Source organism: Bos indicus, chromosome 10 (assembly GCF_029378745.1).
Source record: "Bos indicus isolate NIAB-ARS_2022 breed Sahiwal x Tharparkar chromosome 10, NIAB-ARS_B.indTharparkar_mat_pri_1.0, whole genome shotgun sequence".
Taxonomy (NCBI): Eukaryota; Metazoa; Chordata; class Mammalia; order Artiodactyla; family Bovidae; genus Bos; species Bos indicus.
Window position 1 is genome coordinate 1102676 of NC_091769.1, and position 16391 is coordinate 1119066.

The 16391-nt window shown below is 40.7% G+C and overlaps 1 protein-coding gene across 1 annotated transcript in view; it reads right to left on the bottom strand.

The window, feature by feature from the left end:
- Positions 1–15707, bottom strand: part of DCP2 (decapping mRNA 2) — a 62761-nt gene extending 47054 nt beyond the window's left edge. The window contains exons 1-2 of the mRNA XM_019968006.2: positions 15518–15707; positions 3792–3943 (exon numbers count right to left, since the gene is read on the bottom strand). Of these exons, the coding sequence (XP_019823565.1) occupies positions 3792–3943; positions 15518–15570 (205 nt within the window). The 5' untranslated portion in view covers positions 15571–15707. The remainder of the gene's footprint in view (positions 1–3791; positions 3944–15517) is intronic.
- Positions 15708–16391: the final 684 nt, after the last annotated feature.

Sequence of the window (16391 nt, forward strand, 5' to 3'; positions counted from 1 at the left end):
GCAACAATCTGCACCTTGCCATCAACAAGGTGTTGTTGATGGCAACACAACAGAACTGTAATAGTTCTATTACAGTACTCTGATTAGAATAAAACATCTTGGCCATAATTTTCTACAGCAGTCTTTTAAGTAGTCACAATATATGGTTATTCTACATCTATTTTTGACTGTTCTCCTGTCTCCATATTAGCACCCTCTGGCTTTTATTTTCTTCTCTCCACAATACGGTCCATCACTTTAATTAATGTCTTAGCAATATTCAAAATTCTTTTGCCACAGTTATGAATATAGCTCCCCAGCAAAACCTCAACCCAGAAGCAAGTCCAGGACAGTCAAGCTATACCCATACTGGGGTATGTAGTATATACTCAGGCAAGTACTACTGGCACATACTCAGTTAAGTGCTATACCTGAGTAGCCACTAGAGAAAAGTCACAGGACTATGCACAATTAACACAAGAAAACAGAGTCAGAGAAAAGCCCTACTATTTGTCCAAGGCTGCACGACTGGTAAATGGCAAAGATGGGATGGTAACGCGAGGAATGTGACTCCAGAATTCATACTATTAACTTTTACTCTAGTCTCACAGGTACCACAGATCAGTGCGTCCGTCATGCCCCCACAAAATTTCTCCTTTATTTCTCTACAAATGGAACGGCACACCCATCCACTCAATCGCTCAGATCAGAAACCTGGATACCATCCTTGACTCCTTCCTCTACCTCTCCTCAGACATTCAAGTTAAGACAAAGTTTACCTCCTAAATATCACTGAAATTTAGTATCTTCTATTCACTTCTATCAGAAGTTTCCATTTCTCTCTCATAAATTAATGAAACAGCATCTTAACTAGGCTTTCAATCTGATGTTCCTCCAATTCACTGCCTGCACTGTCTCAGGAATGTTTTTCAAAACGTCCCTAGAGAGAAGTAAAGAAATGTGGCAAAACGTTAACAACGGGCAAATACACAGAAAGGGCATGATGGCACTTGATTTAACATTCTTTCCACTTCTCTGCAAGTTACACTTTTTTCCTGAAGTCTTTTTTTAATCTCCTACATTCTTTTATTACCCTTATGGGTAAAGTCCAGACAAATACAGCCCACTAGACTCTGCCTCCAAAGAAGATTTTTATCTATTTTCAAATTGGAGTGGGATTACTCGCTTCACTATTTCTAATGAACCCTAGGCTACCTTATCAAAACCTATCAGACTTTAGTGTAATCACGTCCTTTCCTGCCTGTCATCTTAAAGACAGCAACCAAATATACCTTGTTCAATGCCTGGCACAGAGGAAGCACTCAATTATTTAATGGAGTCTACCACATTAGAAGAAGCTTTTTCTTCCACGTAGTGAATTAGAAGAAACTTAACTAAAACAGGGGCACTTTTTTTTTAATAATATGGAAAGTTTTAAAAATTCATATATATAAGCACAATTGCAATTGTGTTTCAGGAAAAACTGCAATTCAGGAGACTCTGGGTTAGGAAGATCCCCTGGAGAAGGAAATGCCAACCCACTCCAGTATTCTTGCCTGGAGAATTCCAACCTCTTGCCTGGGGTCAGAAGAGTCGGACATAACTTAGTGACTAAACCACCACAAAATCTTATCCAGATTATCCAGATAAGCACAAAATCTTATCCAGAACCCCAAAATATGTACAGTTGCTCTTGTAAGACCCCCAAGTCCATGCAAAACAGACCAAAACCAAAGAAGACAGCCTTCTTATTTTATCCATGTTTCTCCAATTAGATTATAGCTCCTTAAAAACAGTGGTCTATGATTTCCTCATAAAATCGGCTACCAAGACTCTAACAAAGATAGTGCTCCACAATACTTCTATTCCTCCTTTTTTCATTTACTTCTCCATACTTGCTGAAAAAGTTTCAAAGGTTAACAGCTATATAGAATAAACAGTTTCATTCATTTTCTGCAGGGGTTCCTTATTTCATGCAGCTAAGAAAAAGCACAGGGAGTTGAGTATGAGGGTTATTTTAAATCACCTCTTCCCACTCCCTCTAGTGTACTACAGTGCACTTACGGGTATAGTTCCACGTCAACACATGGTTTATGCTGAAAAACAATGACCAAGAGAATAAAAATCAAAGCATTTTGGCTCTAAAACTCACAAATTCCCCTACATAACTTCCGTCCCTATCTCCTCTTAGACCCCTGTAAGAATCTTAGTAAAAATTTACTTTCCAAGGTATTGCTTATCATTTCCAACTCCCCAATTTTGCTCCATCCCTTTTCTTTATCTGCAATGTATTTCCCACTCCAGCCTGCTTATGAAAATTCTACATTCCCTTTAAAACACAGCCTTGCTTAAACTTGCATAAAACTTTCCACCTTCTGCCAAATTCTAAAAACAGTATCAAGAGCATTAGCAATTTACCAGGTTTTTGGCCTTGTGACACAGCTTCCTTTTATAATCTTAAATATTCGTGTGAATCTTTTATGACAAGTTTCTATCTTATTTGTAAATAGGGAGGAACAAAAGCTTCTCAGAAGGCAAGCAATCTGCCATAAAACCAAAAACTGTTTTGAACACAGGAAGTATTCAATAATTACTTACGAATATCTATACCAGAAAGGCAGTAATCTCAATAAAGATCATTCAGTTAAGTGGAACAGCAAGAGGAATGTAAAAAAAAAAAAAAAAACAGATCAGTTCTAGAAACAGTCTAGCTATATCTGAAAGAAAAGAAAATCAAATTTATTTCTAATTATCACTGTACATTTTAGGGGGTCCTCAACATAAATAAAAATACAGTTGTCACTCCAGTATCGACAGGTGTTACCAAGTCCAAGCTCACTCTGCTCACTACATGACAGGCCAATGAGTCCAAGACACAAGGCTGAGGCAAGGAATCTGATTTATTCAGAGGCTAACCAAAATGGCCAACTAATGTCTCAAAATAATCATTTTACCGGGGTCTAGATGCCAGGTTCTTTTATAGAGAGAGATGGGGGGAGGTGAGGAAACAAAGTAAAAAGACTATTAATCTTGCAAGTTATCTCCTAGAATGGCCAGCCTCAGGCGGGTGTTCATTTCTTCCTTCCTGCCAACTACAGGTGGCAGGGAGAGGGGCTGGTTCTGAACAAAGGCACTTTAACAGTCAGGCAGAGAGGCAGGTTTCTCCGAGGCAGGCCATTATGTATGACTGTAGTAATAACAAAGGCAATGTAAAGCAAGTCAAAGACACAGTTTCAACATGGAGTCAGAACTGACTTCTCCCTGCAACAATGTGTGACCCACAGATAGCGGGGCTGACTCTACCATGCCATTCTACACCATCAAAGAAACTTGAGCGGGCTTCCCTGGTGGCTCAGCGGTAAAGAACCCTCCTGCCGATGCGGGAGACGTGGGTTTGATCCCTGAGTCAGGAAGATCTCCTGGAGAAGGAAATGGCAACCCACTCCAATATTCTCACGTAGGAAATCCAATGGCAAAGGAGCCTGATGGGCTACATAATCCATGGGGTCACAGAAAACTGGACACGACTTAGTGACTAAACAAGGGACATCTATGGATTCTGGTATCCTGGAGAGAAGGGGAGGTCCTGGAGCCACCCCCAGGAATACCAAGGTACAGCCCTGCTATCAAATTGTGCCTACCACCATCAGGCACAAACCGTATGTATATGCTTTATGTATTTGACAAATTTTAGAAATCATTATGTTTTATTTAAAAGATTATAAATCTCAAAGATAGGCAAAAGAAAATTTGTGCTAAAACATCTTATTAACAAGAATGAAAGACAGTCATTATAGTAATAAAAAGGATATCAGCTTTAGCAAAGTCTCTTATCCCACACTGAGGTAATCCTGGTGTGTTCTGCATGTAGAAATCCAAGTAAAACCAATGGGCAAGTTCAATCTGAAAACACACTCGGATAGCATTGTCTCTTTCCTCGCTGGGAATATGCAAAATAAATCGGCTGTCAAAAACAAAAAACATACAAAAATTACATTTACAAACCATAACAATTCATTTTAACCTTTTTAATTGCTTCATTCCTGACCCACCAACACAAAAACAGACCAAAAGCAGTACTGATCAAGGAAGCAAAATTGGCAGGAAAGTGAAAGTGTTTGTTAGTCGCTCAGTCTGTCCAACTCTTTGCGACCCCATGGGCTGTAGCCTCTGTCCATGGAATTCTCCGGGCAAGAAGGCTGGAGTGGGTTGCCATTCCTTTCTCCAGGGGATCTTCCCGACCCAGGGATCAAACCCAGGTCTCCTGCACTGCAGGCAGATTCTTTACCATCTGAGCCATCAGGGAAACCAGGGAAAATGAGTTATGAATCATAACACAGTTTTTTTAAGAGGCCATCTATCCTCTGTTCACAAGTAGAGATTAAGAGCTCACTAACAATAAATTACAGGTGAGCAAGAAAACAAACTTGTGGGACTTCCCTGAGGTCCAGTGGTTAAGACTCCATGCTTCCACTGAAACAGGCACAGATTTCATCCATGGCTGGGGAGCTAACATTCCACAAGCCATGTGGTGTGGACAAAAAAAAAAGAAAGAAAAAAAAAAAAAAAACACTAGGATTCCCTCCCATGTCTGGTAACATTTTCAAAGAATATATGCAAATAAATTCATACACTCAAACAGAAAAGATATTAACTGTTTAATCTTTATATTTACAGTACTACAAAGAAATGTAAAAGCAACCATTAATAGACCAGACTTCCCAAAGAGCTCATCTGAAGAAACTGAGTTCAAAATAACTTTCAAACACACTCACTTTAAAAAAAAAAAATCTAAACTGTCTTTTCTAAGTACATTCAGAGGGAGGAAGAAACAGTTAACTATATTATATATAATTATAGTACACTATATTATATATACAATATACACCATATTATATATACAAATGTTTATGTATGATTAAGATAATGAACCCCTTTTTTGTGCAACAAACCAAAATTTATGTGATTTATAGCACACATTAAGCAACCACCATTAACATTCTTCCATGCTTAACTTAGCATTTTCTGTAACCTTTTTCTAGTGACTTTTAGAGACAGAATGAATTACATAAAAGAAACCCACTGGTGTCTACAGTTATTTTTTAAAATTAAAAATAGCATCACCCAATTTGATCACTCACACGACCAGTCCACAACCTCTCTGGCACTAGCTTCGTGGAAGACAATTTTTCCATGGACTGGGACAAGGGGGATGGTTTGGGGACGATTCAAGTGCGTTACATTTACTGTGCCTTTTATTTCTATCATTATTATGACATCCGCTCCACCTCAGATCACCAGGCACAGATCCCAGCCTCTGGGGCCTCTGACCTACACTATTCACTAGTTGTAACATTAGTGATAAATGTTCTTTGCTGTTTTCAAGTTTCAAATCAAATCTCAAAACAATGCTGTAAAAATTATAAAAATATATCATTCCAATAGGGAACTGGATAAGTGGAAGTTAAGACAAATGTATGTACAATAATCTAGAAAAACAATGGGGAAATGAGCCTAAACCACATCTATATTAAGAACAAGACAGGTAACACGCAACCCTGATGGCATTATCTAAAACATAAAAATCTCTTCCACATGGCATTTAAGATCCAGTGCCTGCTCACCTGCACAGCCTCTGTCCCTCTGTAAAGTTCTTTATACCCAGTGACACCTGATTCTTAGAAATGTACTAAATCACCATCCACATACTATCTCTCTCCTCTCCTTTTCTTATAATTCATTCCTCATGACTTACTTATAGGTCATGAGGAATGACTTATGAATTACCTACTTCATTCATTTCTTCTAATTCATTCCTCATGACTTACAAACACTGCGTCTCCTACAGTGGTAGGTATATCAGACTCCTCTGAATAGATTTATATACTCTTTCAGTTCCTACTCCATTAAAGCAACTATCTGATTTTTATTACTGCGTGCATGCTCAATCGCCAAGTCATGTCCAAGACTTTGCACCCCATGGACTGCAGTCCGCCAGGCTCCTCTGTCCATAGGATTTTTCAGGCAAGAGTACTAGAGTGGTTTGCCATTTCCTTCTCCAGGGGATCTTTCCGACCCAGACATCAAACCCACGTCTCCTGCATTGCAGGCCAATTCTTTACCACCATTACTGTCCATAAACTGTTTCAAGTTAGTTCACTGAGATAAGGTGCTGAAATCAGTCCTGAATATTCATTGGAATATCGATGCTGAAGCTGAAACTCCAATACTTTGGCACCTGATGCAAAGAATTGACTCACTAGAAAAGACCCTGACGCTGGGAAAGATTGAAGGCGGGAGGAGAAGGGGACAACAGAGGATGAGATGGTTGGATGGCATCACTTGACAGACATGAGTCTGAATAAACTCTAGGAGTTGGTGATGGACAGGGAGGCCTGGCGTGCTGCAGTCCATGCGGTCCCAGAGTCGGACACAACTGAGCGAATGAACTAACTGATCTTTGCGTATTTTTATTCCTATAGTCTAGCAAATTGTCTGACACATACTAGAGTAACATACTGGCAGTTACACTTTATCTTTGAAATATAAGATGGAGTAAGCATGTTCCACTCTGTCCTTCCCACAAAATGCAGCTATAAACCCTGAATGAAATACACAGACCAGCTGTTTGAGGACTGTGAAAAGTGAACAGCAGCAGGAAGATTGAGGAGGATGACAAATATCTGAATTTACCATTTTTCCACCCTCCAGTATCCCTAAGGTGAACTGGGGGTTAGAAGTGAGCTCCAGGAGCCCTCAAGTTCTGCCTCAAGGATCAAGATAGGAATCTAAAGGAATCTCTCCACGCTTAGAGACAGTGAGGGAAATTCCCCCTCTCCTCCATTCTCTCATGCCACAGCACCAAGCAATGCCATACTGGTTAGAGCTGGCAGCAAGTGACTACAACAGGGATCCACAGAAGTTAAAACTTTGTTGGACAAGAACCTTCCTCTCCGATCACAAGAACTGTGCAGTCCCAACAGAGTAGGGTCAACATCCATTGCTTATTTTTCTTCTAATCTCCAGCCATGTGGTCCCAGGCATGAGAGAGTCACAAGAAACATGGTAAAGTGGCTTTCGGTTTCTGCCATTTTTCAATATTCTACACACCATTCTCCTCTCTCCATCGTCCCAACAAATGGTATCTTAGATTACTTTTTCAGCACTACTGACATCTGGAGCACATAACTCTATGTTGAGAGGAGCTATGCTGTATGCTCTCGATGTTCAGCAGCATCCATAGCCTTTGCTTATTAGGTATCAACAGCCCTCTCCACAAAGCTGCAACAACCAAAAGGATCTCCAGTCACTGCCAAACGTCCCTCGAGAGGAGCAAAACTCAGTCCCAGTCTATAACCACAGCGTTAGATCAGCATTCAAGTCTTCACACTGTGATTCTATAAATACAATTCACAACTAAGCCGCATGATAAGCCACAGTTTTTTCCCATTTTAAAAATTACTTAATTTAGCTGCGTGGGGTCTCAGTTGTGGCACATGGGATCTTTCAGCTGTAGCATGCAAACTCTCAGCAGGAGCATGCAGGAGTCTAGTTCCCTGACCAGAGCTCGAACCTGGGCCCCCTGCGTTGGCAGCAGAGTCTTAGCTGCTAGACCACCAGGGAAGTCCTTGTTTTCCCTCTGAAGCACAATCAAAAGTTCTCCCACTAATTAATAAATGTCTTGTCATTGCTTTACTTCCTCTGCATCTGTCAGTAACTCAATCTTTCACTAGTTTTCTAAGCTCTTTTCTCGAGGTGTTCATTCAGACACACCAGTTCCATCTTAAAGACTATCCCTGAGCCTTGTGACCTGCTCCAATCTGGAGTGACTGTCCCTGCATCTGCTACACATCTGTCATCCTACGCTGTCCGCTCACTAGCATCCTATGGTTCCCACGTTTCTGGCCTACACTAGACCTCATGTTCTTACACCCTGTCTTCCTCCTGATTAAGGTACTTCCTTATTTTCACTTAGTACCACCTTCCACGCCTTCTGGACAAAGAATGCAGGAGAGATAAATATGAAGACATAGTGAATTTGAAAATATCTTTATCCTCACACTTGACAATTTGGCTAGGTAAAGAATTCCAGGTTGGAAATCATTTTCCTTCGGAATCCTGAAGACAGTGCTCTTTCCTGCCAGCCTCCAATTTTGATGTGTTAGACTGAAGCCACCTCAATTCCTTTGTCCAACCTTTTTTCTCACTGGAAGCTTCCAGCTTCTTCCTTCTGTCCTTCATGTTCTAAAATTCCCTAGCTGTCTCTTTTCCATCCACTGTATCACTCACTCAATGGACTTCATCTACTTGGAAGCTCACCTCCTTCAGTACTGTAAGACTTGTGCAATGATCCTTTGAGTCTCCAATTTTCTCTGTTATGTCCTACCTCTAGCTTCTAAAACCCTTACTTTCTGGGAAACAGTCTCTTGCAAGCCACCTACTGGGCTTTTTGTTTCTACTCTCATATTTAAAATTCCAAAGGCTATTTTTAATTGCTTAAATTATGTTTTCATAGATTATTCTATTACATGACTATAAAAACCTCTCTCTCTAAGGAGTAGTTTTGGGTTTTTTTTCTTCTCCTACCTGCACAGTTTGATTCTTTCCAGTTGTTTTTCCTTCTCATTGCTAGTTTTAAGGTCTACATTCTGCGTTGAGGCCTATTTCAGATATTCATACTTAATGCAACAGACCACAAAGCTTTCTTAGGAGGCTTCTCAAACATGAGGGACCATTAAAGGGGATTAGGCTGAGCCATTTGATAGAGTAACTTCCAATGTCAGTATCTTCAGGTGTTTCCTCATGGGCTAGTCAGATCACCTAGACAAAAACCTTCCGATCCGTCAGGAGGCAAAGGCCAGGCTGCCACTTTCTGGGAGCCGAGCAGGGGAAGAGGGACGGCTTCCAGGATGTGCACAGTACTCGCCACCTCATCTCTGCCGCCTTCCAACATCCTCTCATTCTGAGCAGAGTGACCACTACAATATTCGCTCTGTCACAAGTCTGTCGGGTCTGCTAAGCCACACGCCACTTTCACTTCTGCTGTAGAGCTTCCAAATTTTGTGGCTCATCTCTTCATCCATTCTTCCCTTTCTTGTGGGGTTATACATTTGAAATTTTTTACCTTTTAGTGGAGCAGATGCTTGTGCACAATCTACTATCTTTAACTAGAAATCCATATGACAACACATTTCGGGAGGATACTCACCACGATCTAAAATGGGTACAAAAACACCCAAAACAGAGAAATGCAATCCCAGTCCCATCCCAGTCCAGAGAAGTCCTGCAGATACACTGCAAGATGAGAATAAAACTTTTAAAAAGGCTAACATAACAGCAAAGTCTATTAGTAGGAGACCATCCACACTTCGTTCATTCCTGACAGTCAGGAGTTTTCCTACAAAAGGTATGGGAGGGAGAACAACACCCAAGACTCTTGCCTAACTTTAGAAAACAGGTTTGAGTGTTGGCACACCAAAACAAAACTCCTGCACACTGGTATTCAAAGGTTCCCCACCGTTTATGAGCCAGCTCCCTATCTATTCTCATAAAGAAGCCTCTACAGCCCCATCTTAAACATCTTAAAAAACCACCCAACGTTTCAGGAAAACCTAATTCAAGACAAAGAAAAAATTAAACTCATTTTAAAAAACTGGCTCTGAAGAAAAGTGTTGTCAAGGATATCTCCTGGAACCTGATACTGCAAGTGTGGGCCCTGGGCCACCTGGAAACCTAACTGTGAGAAGAGAAACATTTCAGTCAGACATTTCAGTCCCATACAGGCTCAGAAAGCTTGCTCCCTAATGATCCTCTCAAAGAAACAACTTTAGAATGTAAATCAGCAAAACAAGAATGAAAATAAAGCATAAACAGGATTCAGAGAGAAGAGACACAACCTGGGAGAGCTGGGAAAAGGAATTCTAGTTCAGCGCAGATTGGACTAGACGGTGAAGATCTCCAAGACAGCATTCCCTAGGAAAAAAGGATTCAGCAGAAGAGCAGATGGTACAACTGAGAGCAAGACCAAGGATATCTAAGGAGCAAATAAGGGTGTGATGGTGGAAGGCAGCTAGAAACTACGGGCATTTTCAGGGAGAAGGGTAAATGTACAAGAGAATCACAGTCCACACATGAAGCAAAGTTAGAACAAAAGGGGGAAAAATATTAAAGAACAGTTAGAAGGAACCAGGGGATAATGAACAAAGCATATGCGTCTTTATCCAAAAGAAAAAAAAAAGAAATTCTCTCTCAAGATTCTTAAAAAAGGATCTTGACTATGTTCAGAATCCTAGCCATTGTAGACTTGCCTCTACTATGAAAAGTATTTACAGTCATGACGTATAACAAATGCCTTTATTATTGTTCACCCCCTACAATCAACCAGTAGCAGAATGTTTAAGATTTCATAATGTTACAAAATGTAACATAAATACTATCGATCTTAATTTGTAAGTCACCTGGATAGAAGCTGAGGGAGTAGGTAAGAAAAGAAACGGAAGAAATGATGGGGCACTAACTGCCTCACCCTACCAAATACAGACTCAAGAGACACTGATGTTCACAGAACAGAAATAAAACGTTTAAGCATAGTAAAGTCACAAAGATAACCAGTGGAACGATTTAAAGTAGTAATATAACTGCACTGGAAGTAGGACAAGAGCAACAGTAAGTGTAAACTACAGTCCCACCTAATAGTCTACCAAGAGACACTAAATCCTCAATCTAAAGTTGATAGAAAGGGGTACAAGTAAACTTTAAAATACTGAAATAGCCATTAGAAAACTTCACAAAACAGGTAAAGTCTGCAGAGCAGAACTAGGATGTAAGGGGTAGGGCGAGAGATTGTTGCTTTTCAGTTCACAAAGTCATCTGTACTGTTTGATTTAAAAACAAAAATACCTTACAGATGAGTACATTTTAAAAGTTAAAGGCAAACTTTTTAGAAACTTTTAAGAAAAAAAATTTTACACAGGAAAATTAAACTTCAATGCTTTCATTCTGTGAACGTTTGTGATGTGTTTTATATATTTAAAAGTGTGTGTATATACATACATGTGTATATTTTAAAAGCTAAAGTAAAATGCTTTTCACAATATTTTGTTATGGGAAAAATTTCTCCACCTCACAAAAAAGTCATCTTTTCAATGTTTCCACATATAGAAAAAGCATTAGCTCAGGGACTGAAATTAACACAAAAATGTTTCAGGTGAAATGAACACTTAAATGGTTATTTCATTAACCTATGTGATCACCAAAATAGCAATATTAGCTGCCAGAATATACCTTTCTCCTTTTAACACAGGAGTGACCTTACCATTTAATTCTTAAAGGGACTTAAATAAATAACTTCAAACTCTTCTTTAAGAGGAACAACTTACCAAACTGCAGTTTTCAGTTTTTACTTTAAAATCATGCTTTCCAAATCTTTAATAAGATTATTTAAATGATACTGAAAAATATTTTTAACTTTTAACGTTAGAAACCATGGTGCAGTTTACACCCGTGGCGGATTCATGTTGATGTGTGGCAGAACCAATACGATATGGTAAAGTAAAAAAAAATTTTTAATTAAAAAAAAAAAGAAAGAAACCATGGTGCACCAAAGACGAATATCACCCACCATACAATGGTGCTGATTTACTTTTACATTCGCAAACATACTGTATTATAAAGCAGTTTTGGTTCACCAAAGCATTTTAGACAAGTCTTCCTTGCTGTCCTCCAATTCCACTTCACCCAGAAGTTACCAGTTTCGTCAGTTTGGTGTATATACTTTCAGAATTCTGTGCATGCACACAAACATGTATTCACAAAAACATTTAAAAATTTAACACAGAGCACCAAATGACTAGTTATTACACTCAGTAGTATATTGTGTACATTTTCAAGACACAAATACCCTCCTTCAGTTTACTGTTTGCTAACTGCCTTAGGAATTTCTAATGGCTGCACAATATTCCTGTAAATGAAATACCCCATACTCAACTACCTGAAAAATAACATTCCATTTCTTAGGTAAGCTGTCTAATGGTCACAAAGTCATATCTTGAAAATTTAAGTCTCTTGCTCTAATTTCTCATGTAAAAATCACTCTCAAATTTTACATTTCCCCAAAACATATGGTCAATAACTAAACTAGACACGATTAGCAGGACTATGTTTTATCAAAGATCAAAATAATAAAAGGAAAAAACCTTAAAGATACCAAAAAAGAAGAACTAAAACTGGAGAAAATACAAAGGGAGTGAAAACAAGAGTCAAAACCAAACTTGTAAATCAAGAGGCACTTTAAAAAGTACAAAAAAAATAGAAAAAAAAGATGTTAAAAAAGTACAAAAAACTAAACTTTTTCAATTTAAGCTTTATTTTCATAGAAAATAAGTGTGAAATTTTCTGATAGAGCCCATAAGCAAAAGCCAGAAGTGTTAATATTAAAAATCTTTAAATTAATCAAAGATATTGTGAACATTAACTTGAAAATGGTATTACTTTTAAAACCTGAAGTTTTAAGAAATGGTTATTTGGTTCTGAAATGGAGCAGGAGTCATCAAGGACATCCCCACCCTCTCTCTCTCACCTCTTATTTAAAGGAAAGTTTTAGCCTCCTAAGCTAAATTTGATTCAGAGAAGCAAGAAAATGCAGAAGACTAAGGAACGCAGTTAAGCAAGACAAGATAATACTAGCTTAACCATAAAACAAAGTCAAGGACCTTTAGTTCCTGCGCAAGGCCTGTACGTAGTATCCTGAGCCATATCCTTCAGTTGTTTTGTAAAAACTAAAACCCTCACCAGGTGGAAGAAGCCAACTACATGCTAACCACCACCAAGCAGACCTCAGACCCTTAAAACCAGGCTGATAATTTGAAATTCTATAATGCCACCCTGTTACCTCACCACCACCTAATCAGAAAGAGGTCCATGAGCTGATGACTCACGACCCTGTCCCTCATCTTCCCCTTAAGTCTGCCTTTTAAGCATGAACTGCCATTCTTCCTTGCAAGGCCCAGCAGTGAAAGCACCAGTACTTCCCTGTACCACAATTCTGTATCAGTACAGGCTTTGCTGAATGTCAAGCAAGTAGACCCAAGTTTGGTTGGATAACCGTTTCCTATTAGTTTATCAAGTAGCTAGCCCTAATTTTTAAACACATCAACCACGTGGGTCCAAAAAACAGTAACTACCAAAAATTTCCTTAAAGGAAAAAAAGAAAGTTTTCTCTATTCCAAAAGATCTGTATAAAATAGTTTTAATATACACTAACTAGAAAATCAAGTAAGAATCTTTAACACTTAACAGATGTTTAACATGAAGTCTACAAAACACCATTATTTTTAAGTAGGATTACACACATCAAATCACCTTCATAAGGGTCGATGTGACTTCTTTAAATGATGCAGTCTTCCGTAATATACAATATAAACCCAATACTAATGGAACAATTGGGCTTCCCTCACAGCTTAGTTGGTAAATCATCTGCCTGCAATGCAGGAGACCCAGGTTCGATTCCTGGGTCAGAAAGATCCCCTGGAGAAGGAAATGGCAACCTACACCAGTATTTTTGCCCGGAGAATCCCATGGACAGAGGAGCCTGACAGGCTGAAGTCCATGGGATCACAAGAGTCGGAGACGACTTAGCGACTAAACCACCACCAATGGGACAATTAGTTTAGATGCCTGTAAAAAGTATAAATTACCTATCTTTTCTAAACCACCTGTATCCCTATTAATTCATACATAACTATTGCTCATCTTTCCTAATACTACTCATATTTAATTTTTCTGACTATAAAATGTACATCCTCTAAAAAAAATTTGGAAAGATGAATCAGAAAAACCATAATTCCACTTTTGACATGTTCTCCCAGTCATTTATCTAACAAACATCAAACCTCTTTTTTTCTTAAGTTATAACCGTATCATCACTAAAGTACAGTGACGTTAATTCTTAGTGGTTGCAGAATTAGTCTTACTTACCTACATGTACTTTTGTGAAGTAATAACATTAGAGAGGACTTTCTATTTCATCCACCAATGTTAAGAAAAAAAGGCACAGGCATTAGAAAGAAAAAGGCAAATCCTGATTTTCTAAATTAAGATGAAAATGACCTTGTATAAATTACAATGTGAGTCTGACAGATGAAAATGGAAAAAACTCCATCTACCAAACAGGGTTATTTTGAGGATTAAATGATACACGTGAAGAGAGCAGCCAGTGTCTGGTTGGCACCCAGTAGTAACTCCACACGGAGAAGGCGATGGCACCCCACTTCAGTATTCTTGCCTGGAAAATCCCATGGACAGAGGAGCCTGGTAGGCTTCAGTCCACGGGGTCGCGACGAGTCCGACACGACTGAGCGACTTCACTTTCACTTTTCACTTTCACTTTCACGCACTGGAGAAGGAAATGGAAACCCACTCCAGTGTTCTTGCCTGGAGAATCCCAGGGTCGGGGGAGCCTGGTGGGCTGCCGTCTATGGGGTCGCACAGAGTCGGACACGACTGAGGTGACTTAGCAGCGGTAACTCCACTAGTATCAGTTCTTCCTTTCCCCTTAAAGTCGTGAATGCAACACAACTACTAAAAGCCAGACTTCAAGACATAAATACAGTGAAAAGTGGTCGTTTTAATCAAAACTTGTATTCATTTGTAATTTAAATTATTTCACAACCCACTTACACCAGCGACAACTCAGGTTATTACTACACCAAAAACATTTCCTTTTCCTGAAGTAAAAATTTAAGTCTATTTTACACATGCTTGAAAGTGAAAGTACACTTGCTTGGCTATCTGAAATTATAGCCAACAAGAGAGAAGAACGCAGAAAATTTCTCTTGTAAAATTATACCATCCGTTAAAACCCAGCAGCTGAGAATACCGTTCAAGAAAGACAATGAAGAGATGGAGGGAAAAAGCAACCCTAGACTTCTTTTCTTCCCCTCACTCCCAAGGATAAGTTTGGGAATGAACAAGAGAGTAATTTTTCACAGCAATTTACAGAGAACGCCACGGACGTATAAGAATACCCCCCCGGGGCGGGGAGTAAATTTGAAAACTTCTCTACGTAGGTCCGAAAAGCTGGGACTCCAAGTAAAAACCTTGGGATCTTTCAACACAACTAGGGAATGAGATGGAGGGAAGAGAGACTAAGACGGTCTGCAGAAGTCAGTCAGAAAAAGCAACGGGAGGGGGAGGGGCAGCCCCCAAAATGCCTAAGACCCAGGCTTTAGCGAAGCTGCTTCGCTTGCGGGAAAGCAAACTAGTTGAGTAACTAAGAAAATGAGGAAATCCCAGCGCTGCGAGAGGAGGAATGGAGAAGAGTGCGTGAGAAACAGGGAGGCAGCAGCGGAAAAAGAAGGTTGGTGTCGTCGGAGATAAAAGTCGACAGGGAAAGGGAGCAGAGGCGGGACGGGAAAGCCGGGACAAGGATGTGGACCGGGAGAGGAGACGCGGAGGTCTCCGGGGTCGCCGAAACTGAGAGGGGGCAAAAAGAAAAGCAGCGGACGACAGGGGGCCGAAGCAGCGCGGGGTGCCACGGTACCTGCAGAGATCGTCCAGGACGCTGCCGGGAATCTCCACCCGTTTGGTCTCCATGATGAGGACCCACAGCAGGAGCAGTGCATCCCGGCTCCGCGCGGCCGGGGACCGAGGGTACTGCAGGAAGACTCCGGAGAACACGCAGCGGCGGCGGTAGCAGCGGCCGTGGCTCCTACGGAAACGAGAAGGGGAAAGGGGCGGGACCCGCTCACTTCCTTCCGGCTCCCTCAGCCCGGGACCCCGAGGCTGGGCCGAGGCGGGGGGCGGAGTCCCGAGAGCCACGCCCCTGCTCTGCTTGAAAGACCCAATGGGAAGGTGGAGAACTGGGACCTTGAGCAAGCTAAGCAAATGGGAAGGTAGAGTACTGGGACCCTGAGCAAGCTAAGCCAATGAGGCGTTTGTTTATTGGTCCGTCGGCTCCAATCCGTCTTCAAGCTGCTCAGATACCACTCAGTAAACCAACTTCCCGCCGCTGGTCCTGGGCCTTGGGTGGATAGGCGCATGCGCATCATCGCTCTTTGACTCTACTAGGAAGTCTGGTGGGTACTGGTATTCCCTCTCGGTGGTCTTCCGCACAGTCTCTCCGTGACTGAGCAGGCGCTCCGAACCTTGGCAGTGCAGAGCCTGTGGGCGCATTCAGCACTAGTGTGCGTGCATGGTTTCTGTCACCAGATACCCCGCACACACTCTCACCACCGCCCCCACCACCTCCAAGGGGTGTATCCTTTCACTACAACCCCCCGAAGAGAGTTGTCATTTTTGTGGTGTCTCATCTCGTTCACTCTGCAGGCGCCCAGTCCTAACTGTGAAGACAGGGGGTTTTATCCCAGTATTTCACACCCTGTGAAATATGAATTGATTAAACCTGAACTCGGGAA